At 41.9% G+C, this 9,636-nt stretch overlaps 1 protein-coding gene and 1 pseudogene across 1 annotated transcript in view; both read right to left on the bottom strand.

Moving 5' to 3' along the window:
• APBB1IP (amyloid beta precursor protein binding family B member 1 interacting protein) overlaps positions 1–9,636 on the bottom strand; it is a 62,566-nt gene that overhangs the window by 22,954 nt on the left and 29,976 nt on the right. Inside the window, exons 7-8 of the mRNA XM_007471376.1 lie at positions 6,864–6,950; positions 1,783–1,926 (exon numbers count right to left, since the gene is read on the bottom strand). Of these exons, the coding sequence (XP_007471438.1) occupies positions 1,783–1,926; positions 6,864–6,950 (231 nt within the window). The remainder of the gene's footprint in view (positions 1–1,782; positions 1,927–6,863; positions 6,951–9,636) is intronic.
• Positions 3,489–6,027, bottom strand: LOC103082835 (protein FAM92A1-like; annotated as a pseudogene).

Genomic DNA, 9,636 nt, shown 5'->3' with positions numbered 1-9,636 from the left:
GGTATGCGGGCCTCTCACTGCTGTGGCCTCTGCCGTTGCGGAGCACAGGCTCTGGACGCGCAGGCTCAGCGGCCATGGCCCACGGGCCCAGCCGCTCCGCGGCATGTGGGATCTCCCCAAACCGGGGCACGAACCCATGTCTCGTGCATCGGCAGGCGGACTCTCAACCACTGCGCCATCAGGGAAGCCCGAATCCTATTGAAATTTTTTTATTGGAATTGAATATATAGAAAAACTGGGGGGAGAATTAGTATCTTTTCATCTAGCAACATTGTACATTTCTGTTTATTCAGTTCTAACTCATTTCCTTTATTAAATTTCCTATTTTATGCCATATAAGATCTTGAACCTTTCTTGTTAAGTTTATTGTCAGGTATTTTATATTTTTTTTGTTCTTGCAGTGCATGGAATCTTTTGCAGCATATTTAATTTACATATTGTTTATATAAAGGAAAACAATTTCTTATTTGGTATGTTTATTTGGCCCATTGGGACCAAACTCTTAAGTTTTTCAGTTGAGTGTCAAATTGTCTGGTAGACAATCATGTTGACTGTGAATAAAGAGAGTTTTGCCTCTTCTTTTCCAGTAATTATACTTGTTATTCTTTTTCCTGACTTCCTGGCTAGTTCCTCCATCAGTGTTAATGGCAGCAGAGACAGAAAGGATGCCTGTCCAACTCCAATGTGAATGCTTCTAATTTTTGTCCCTAAGTGTGTTGTTTCTGATAGGCTTGTATGTCTCACTTATATGTAAATGCCAAAGACATAACATCTCTAAAATAAAATAATCTGTGGGTCAACTGTTATGCCCCCCACGTTTGGGACTGGAATGAAGATAGCACAGATGGGAAAAGTATGAATTCTAAGATTGAGACAAAATAGGAGTGGTAGCTGCTCTGGACCAAGAATTTCCCATAATGCTCTCCTGCATTCCACAGAGATGACAGTCTTCTAAGTAGTGGGAATAGCCCTGGATAGTCACTATGACTTCACCTGCAAGGGATGTGGGTCAAGCCTTATTAGAAGCAGCCTGCAATTTGAAAATATGCCGTTGCGGGGGTGCCTTGGACTCGGCAGTGAAGGCAAGATGCTTTGGCTTACTCCAGATATAGAAAGAGAGACAGACTACAACTTTGCAAAGGTGAGCAAAAGATGGAAATGGCCATCCTCTAAGAAAGGTCTTAGAAAAAGCTAAGAGTTAAGATGATAGTTAAAATTATATTTCAAAGAAGACAAATTTGCTATGTGCTTGTAGATTTGAGGCAATAATCCTAAATCACCAAGTAGAAGTGAAATGATATCTAAGATACTCTGCTAAATTAGGCAGGGAAATGCATATAATACACTTCAGAGAACAATTTAAATATTCAAGTTATAAAAGCTAAAATCTAAATTAAAATCTATCAAGACTTCTAATACCATTATGATTCCAGATAAAAGAAGTTTTACTGTAATGACTACAGAACAATAGAGTAAAAAGGGGGGAGAAAAGTCCTCAAAGATCGATATGTGAAGAAACAAATTAATTTCTAGAAAAGTGCTTCAGTCATAATTTCTGAAACCTGACTTTAAAGTAGATAAAACTCTTCACCTTCAAGAGAGAGCGGTGGAAAGATTCAGGATTTCTGTAATTCTGTCCTAATAGGATATGTATCTGTATAAACATTGTAGTAACATGAATCTCACAGCAAAGTAGAATGTATTTAAATTACCACCTGAGGATTTCTTTACTTTCACTTTCATGAAATGCCTTTTTGCAAAAGCATATATATTTTTTCTGACCTTAGTCTTTCCTTTGGGAACATAATAAATTCCGGAAGCTCGTAAAAGAAAATAGCGCCTTTTCCAGGATTTCTTCCCATCTTCTTTCAAATAAAGAGCTCCCTCTAGTTCTGGCACAATGATGGATGTTCCACAAAAACTCTCCTGAAATTGAGATTCCAACGATATAAAACCCATGAAAGATAAAACACATATTTTGTTCACATTTAAACAAACTGTGGCCAACTAGACTTCAAGCTAAAAATCGTTTTGTCTACAGCTTTGACTGAATGCATATATTGACACTGCATACCATTTGCCAAAAGACAGGAAGAACATGGTGGTTGAGTCTCAGCTCCTGAGTTAGACTTCCAGGCTTCTTGACCACTTAGCTCTGTGACCCTGAGCAAGTGACTCAACCTCGGTGCCTTTACTTGCAAAATCAGAGTAACGATAGCCCCAACTTCATAAGGAAGGTTGTGAGTGCAATCTTGGTATATTATAAAAGAAAGCATTACATAAAGTCTATTTCTGTTACTATAAGTCAATAAATAGAAAACTTATTCCTGTACCTGTAAGTGAAAAAATTACTGTTTCACTGCTAGTAAATGGAAAAAATAAAATATACAATTCTATACATAAAATATTTGTACATTAATATTTTATTTTTGGCATAATTTTCTTTTCTTTTACACTGAGATACAATTGATATAGAATATGTATTAGTTTTCAGTATACAACCTAACGATCTGATGTATGTATATATTGCAAAATGATCACTGTCATAAGTGTAGTTAACATCTATCACCTCACGCAGTTACACATTCTTTTTTTCTTATGATGAGAACTTTTAAGATCTACTCTTTTAGCAACTTTCAAATATACAATACAGTATTGTGAGCTATAGTCACCATGCCGTACATTACATCCCCAGGACTTATTTATTTTATAACTGGAAGTCTGTACCTCTTGACCCCCTTTAGCCATTTCATGCATCCCTACCCCCGCCTCTGGCAACCACAAATCTGTTCTGTGTATCTATGATTTCAGGTTTTTTGTTTTTTGATTCCACACATAGATGAGACATACAGCTATTTGTCTTTCTCTGTCTGACTTATTTCACTTAGCACTCAAGTTCCATCCATGTTGTCCAAAATGGCAAGATTTCCTTTTTGGGGGATAGTTTCTTATCAAAGAAGACAATTATTAATACTGTAGTACCAGAAAAGGATAGTGACAAAGTACATTTTCTAGGTGCAGATGTTTAAAAATCAAAACATGCATAGAATTATATAATTCTTAATAAATTTCCTTTAAAAGCAGTACAATAAAATTACATATTATTCTATCTTTCAGTTCAAACACTCAAACTTATTTTTGGCTTTGGTTTTTTATAACTCTCAACCTCCTTTCATTCAGTCTCATAAAAGCAGAATAAACTTAATTTTGCATCCTTCAAGTAAATGTATGTGTAGTGGATCTGGGTGACATCTTTGTTCATATCTTCCCCAGTTTCCCCCAGTTTAGCTGGTATTAGTTGCCTTGTCAATAATCTCTCTCTCTCTCTCTTTTTTTTTTTGGTTAGCATAAATTTCCTTTAATAATTCCTCCATTTCCAGTAGGATTTCATTTTGAGGTTTAACGTATCAAGCCAGTATAAAGTTTCACAGTTTTAGTAATTCTGGATTCCGAGTCCTTTAAGATGAAAATGGAAATGCAAAGTTTACTTAAGAAATTTCATTTTCTTCGTTTGTAACATCTAAGTCTTCATCCTCTTCATCATCATCTTCTGCTTGTTGATCCTTTCTTAGTCGACAGGTGGATACCTGTCCTGTTCCAGACGCACACTTAGCTGACACTGATCTCTGAAGACGTGACTTTGAATTTGCTCTTATGATATCTAAATGGGGTGAATAATCTGGTGGATACAGAGAATTTCAGAAAACCTCTAAATCTTCTTCATCAATCTTTTGTGTATTTTGGTAGGTAGTAGTGGAGATGTCCAAAGCTTTGCCATGAAATAACATTTCGATAGTGGTAAATTCTGAAAATATAGTCTTTATATTCTTTGTTTTCTGCTTTTCAAAATTGTCAGTAGTTTCCTCCAGATGACGAGTTGTTCGAATAGCATACATTGTAGCTCTTTGTAATTCAGCTTCTTTTTAAAAAATTTATTTATCTATTTATGTTTGGTTGCATTGGATCTTCGTTGCTGTGCGTGGGGTTTCTCTAGTTGCGGCAAGGGGGGCTACTCTCTGTTGTGGTGTGCGGGCTTCTCACTGCGGTGGCTTCTCTTGTTGCGGAGCACAGGCTCTAGGTGTGCGGCTTCAGTAGTTGTGGCACACGGGCTCAGTAGTTGTGGCTTGCAGGCTCAGCAGTTGTGGCTCGTGGGCTCTAGAGCGCCGGTTCAGTAGTTGTGGTGCACGGGCTTCGTTGCTCTGCAGCATGTGGGATATTCCCAGACCAGGGCTTGAACCCATGTCCCCTGCAGTGGCAGGTGGATTCTTAACCACTGTGCCACCAGTGAAGTCCCTGTAATTCAGTTTCTGCCTGTGAAATAACATGTCAATCAGATGGGCTTCTCTGACATGTTCTGAGTTAACTGTTTAGCTCCTCAATTCTTTGCTGTTAATTTTGCTTTGAGGTCATCTCGTTTCATTTTTACAGTGGTTCTGTAACCGAAAGTGGGGTCCAGCTGCTTGCTGCTCAAAAGTTATTAAAGAGGCCAGTCTGGTGGAAAGGAAAGTTTGCTTTATTTTGGATGCCGGCAACCGGTGGGGAGGGCAGACGCCTATCCAAAGGCCAACTCCCCCCACTGACAGTCAGAGGGCAAGAGCTTTTATAGGTGGAGGGAGGGGGCTACATGCAGAAGCAGCACAGTCAGCTCTGACGGTCATCTTGACATTGATCATCGGTGGTCTGATCAGCGTCATCTTGATTGGTTTAGGTACAGTTAATCTTTAGTTCCAGGGTCGGTTTGTTTCCATTTCTTTGAGGCCGATTCTCGGAACTGTGGCAGCTTATGTCATGGCTACAGCCTGGTCATCGTGTAGTTCACTTCTTCCACCTGGTGGGGTTTTCAGTATCTACAAGACAGCTCACAGGATATGGCGCAGAATGTGATCTATAGCCCTTGAGGAGGAACCAAAGGTCCTTGACTTTGCTTAATGACTAAACTATTATTATTTGGTCTCCTTTGACTGTTTTCCTTTGTTTCTGCATTTTCTCACTTCTCGGATTAAGCTTATTCTTTGGCTAATGTTTTTCCACAGACAAAAGGCAGGCTGAGGACATGGGGGGCACAGACCACAGGGTCCTGCTCCCTTCCACTTCCAGAAGCTTGCAAAGGTTCGACTACTCGGCTTCAAGTCTTTCAGCCTCTGCTTGTCGATAATCCTGAAGTTTGGCAAACTCATCAGCCAAGTTTTTCAGGCCCTGCTTTAAATTTGGGGTCTCCATAGAGGCTCTCATGTTGATTTCATTCCCCAGGAGGTCTGCTCTGTCTCTGCACATAAGCAGCAGCGGTCTGGCACAAAACACTTCTCGTCCCTGTTTTCCAAGCTGTGCCTCCACATCTGGCCTTGAGCGTGGTGGGAGACCCCGGGCTGGGGCCCGACCACAGGGGCTCCGAGGCGCCCAGGCATGCGCGGGGACGCGAGAGCCCTTCAATGATCTCTTAAATTCAAGCAGATTTGGGGTCCAAGTTCGAAAGCAGGATAATGCTGATTTTTCACAGCATAACATGCTTTGTATTTTCTTTCCCATCCGGCTTTTGAAAAACTGCTGAAGTCTTCCAACAAGACCTATTCAGGCAATTGTATAAACCAAGGCATAACCAGTCCTTGATTTACAGACAGCTGCTGATGCAATAAGCACTGATTAACAGCTAAGGGCTGTGTCAGGAAATGGCTCACTCCCCTTCCATGTCTGTCTGTGTCCATCACTGCTGGGGATGTTCAGAACCTGGATCTCCCTGCTGCTGGGGATGTCTGGTGCTTTATCTCCCTCAACTGAACCTGGAGACTCTTTGATAAATGCAGAAAGAATGTCCCCACTCCCACCGTTGGCCTCCCTGGGAAATACCCACTGTGTTCTTGGTCCCAGGAACCAAAACTTGTGGCCTGTCTCCAGGACCTTGGGAGTGCGAGGCAGCAAGGTTGTAGGGCCTGCTCCATCGGGAACAGGGCTGGGAGAGCCGGCAGGGCTAGAACCCTGTGCAGGGGTCTGGGCAGGCCTTGGTGCCTGGGAGAGGGTGCCCTTCAGCATCAGTGAATTGGCTCCAGATGGGAATGTGGGCCAAGGTGTCAAAAGGTCTTCTGAGTTTTCAAGAGAAGCCCCAAATCTCCTAACTCAAGAGAAGGTCAACATGCTGTCGGGGACAACAAAAACCTGCCTGGGACTCCTATGCCCATTTATGACCTGTGATCTGGCACGCATCCGCATTAGGGTCGGGGAAGAGAGCCTCGATTTTGAGCAAAGTTGCTATGTGAAAACTCATTAGAAGTTTCAGAAAATCAACCGTCAAATGAACTTCTGGAACATAGCCCTGTAAGTGATAATCCAGAAATGTGTACCGTACTTTACATGCTGTGCTTCCACTGCCTCCCTAAGTCTTTGTAATAATTCAATACAATACAGGAAACCAAGGTTCTTGGACTTGCCCAATAACACATGAACTTCAACAGGCAGAGCCAAGCTCGTATCAGATCTCTTAACTGCAGTCTCATACTTTCTACCACACCTGGCTGCTGGAAGGGCACCTTAGAATTCACTGCAAAGCAGTCATGCCTGACTTCTGTGGAGCACATAAGCAATGAAATATATGGTCAGAGATGAGTTTTATGTGGATTCATGTCTTTTAGTCAAGAATTATGAATCCAGCTTCATGAAGAGTAAAATATATTGTCGAAAGCAAAACTTTTAAACAACTGACTCCAAGAACCAGTTTAATTGTCTAAATAGCTATAATTTAGTAATGATTTGATTTTAAAACCCCAAGTTAAAATTTCAGTGTGTCTCAGAATCGCCCATTGTTCTGAGAAGCAAATCATTTAAAAATACAGTTAACTCTCTTTTATTCTACTCTACAGAATTAAACATACCTCAAGCAAGGACTCCTTGTTCTTCGCATTCATTTTCTCATTTGTTTCCTTGCTTTCTTTTTTTCCTCTGTTATCCAAGTAAAAATTCTAAATAAAATAGTAAAAGGTCAGATCAGTAAGTGTTCATTACCATGGTAGCCACTGCACAGAACTTGCGGTCTTGCTGGAGAGAGGAGACATACCTGGAGGAAGTAAACTGTCGACCACAGTGTATGGTCTCTGTCAATAAAGTGCTTATGGAGGGACTTACTAAGTGCTGATCACTGCCCCACTGGCCAGAAGTAACACCTTCCCTTCCTCCCAGAGTGCACATTCAACGAAGAAACAAGCCAAGAGAGAGACCACTAGCAAAGGATACAATGTCATTTAATTGTTAAATTCCATGGTCTAGAACATGAGTCAAATGCTGGAAGCTGGGAGACCCCAGTGCCCTTGGAAGAGCCCAGAACCAGAGGATGGCAGAGCCCATGTCCCATGTCCCAGGCCTTTGATCACCATGTAGGATCCCAAGGCCTTGAGGACTAGAGATTCTGGCTTATCCAGAGAAGCATGAAATCTGGATTTTTGTAAGTGTTGGCAACTAATTTTAATTTTTAAAAACCACGTGGGTCAATCACAACATAAAGTTTGCTACTTGGCAACTTCTAAGGACAGAGAGAAGCAGAAAGGGCATTTCTGGAAAGAGAACCAGCTTAGCAAAAGAAAGACAGACCACAGTTTAGAAGCACTCACGATTTGGGGGGAGTACCTATTACATGCCAGATCCTCAGCCAGGTGCTTTGCAAACATCACCCCCAATCCTAACAGCAAGTCTGTGAGGTAAGTGACAGTACCCCCATTTTACAGGTTAGGAAACCGAGGCTCAGCAAGGTTAAATAGCTAGGGCACCCTGAATGAATACCAGGGGCTGAGTGTGTATGATGTGTGTGCCCTTACCACCACACCACACTACCCCTGAAACTGAAGGTCAGTGAAGTTCAAGGGCAGAGAGACTAAACCTACTCGAATTCCAGCAGCTCCCGACTCAGGGAAGCAGGACCCTCGCCCTCTCCCGTGATTACCTCTTTGGAACATCTGTTTGTGGATTGTGTCAGGCGTGACCACTGCCACAGTCAAAGTATTTAGCACTTTTATGTGGAAATGTAGAGTTTGTAAAACAGTGCCTGAAAAAAATGTATTAAAACTAGAACATATACTCATGGTGCATAGTGACTAAATTAAGGACCCTCCTGAGTCTAAACACAAATGTTTATTGACACGATGGGAGTGTTTCTCCAAGTGTGATCCCCAGACCACCTTGATGCTCCATAAAATGCATGTTCCTGGGCTCCCAACCTATGGAACTGGAATCTCAGGGGGCCTGGGAATCTACACTCCAACACACTTCCTGGATGATTTTTACTTACACTGAAGTTTGAGAACAGAGTGTATTGGACAGAGAGGAAGCAAACCGCAGGCAAATAAAATATGCAGAATTAGGAGATCTCCTAGAAATAGAATGCATAACAATGGCAACTTGCTAACTTAAATAGAGGAAATGAATCAAGTAGAACTCCTTCCATAATTCTTATTGAATTATCTTTTAATATGTTTTTAAAGAAACTTTTATGTGTTATTTGAAAGGACAGCATAGTGTGAATTAGTGTGATTACTCTATAGGGTTTGGAAACGATTCCAATTTTACGTGTTTGGCTTGAGGTGACTAATGTAATATGTAACATATGCCACCTGCCAGAACTCTACACTGAGGCCTTACAGGTATGCTTGTCATTTCATCCTCACAGGAACTCCACAATGTAGGTGCGATTGCTATTTCACAGATAAGGAAACAGAAGGATTAAGTGATTTGCCCGAGGACAATTAGTGCCAGAGCTTTGAGTTTTTCATGACTTTTCTCAGCATTAAAATGCTCTAAACACCATAGGAGAGAACCCAGTATGACAGTGTCGATGGGCTTAATACCACTGAACTGCACACTTAAAAGTGGTTAAAATGGTAAATTCTATGTGTATTTTCTGTGTATTTTGCCAAAAACAAACAAACAAACAAAAAGTGATGACCTAGTTGAGAGTGAATGCAGAGTGTGCTCCTAGCAAGCACACTTGCTTTAGGGCCCTAGAAAAAGTGTGAGCCTATATGAGTTGAAAGAATGGGCAGAGACCGTGAGGGAGACTCCAGGGCATGTGTGTTTCATCATCATCTGGGAAAAGGAGGGCACGTGTCGCCCTCTGCAGGACAGATAAGGGAAGAGCCTTTCTAAACATGAAGTGTCTCATTTTATGAAGTTATCGTGAAGGGTCAGGACGTAGCCGTGTCTTCTCTGAGACCCCCCTCACTTTTTCGGCTTCTGAATACCTTTTTTTCCCCTTCCAAGTGACAGTGCTATATTGTGTTTTTGTATTAATGAAAATGCAAAAAGCACAAAGAAAATCCAAGCTGGAGATGACGCAGGGCAGTCCTTAGAAAGGACGGATTGCTCTTGGGTAAGAATTGTAGTGCTCTGTAGCAAGCAGCAGAATTCAAAAGTTAATTATCTGCTGGGGACAATCTGAGTGGAACAATAAGGGAACTGTAAAATGGGAAGTAAGGGCTTCCCTGGTGGTGCAGTGGTTGCGAGTCCCCCTGTCAATGCAGGGGACACAGGTTCGTGACCCGGTCTGGGAAGATCCCACATGCCGTGGAGCAGCTGGGCCCGAGAGCCATGGCCGCTGAGCCTGTGCGTCCGGAGCCTGTGCGTCCGGAGCCTGTGCTCCGCAACGGGAGAGGCCACAAC

This window comes from Lipotes vexillifer, unplaced genomic scaffold (assembly GCF_000442215.2).
Source record: "Lipotes vexillifer unplaced genomic scaffold, Lipotes_vexillifer_v1.1 scaffold1049, whole genome shotgun sequence".
In the NCBI taxonomy this organism is placed as follows: Eukaryota; Metazoa; Chordata; class Mammalia; order Artiodactyla; family Lipotidae; genus Lipotes; species Lipotes vexillifer.
This window is presented reverse-complemented; position numbering and strand designations above follow the sequence as displayed.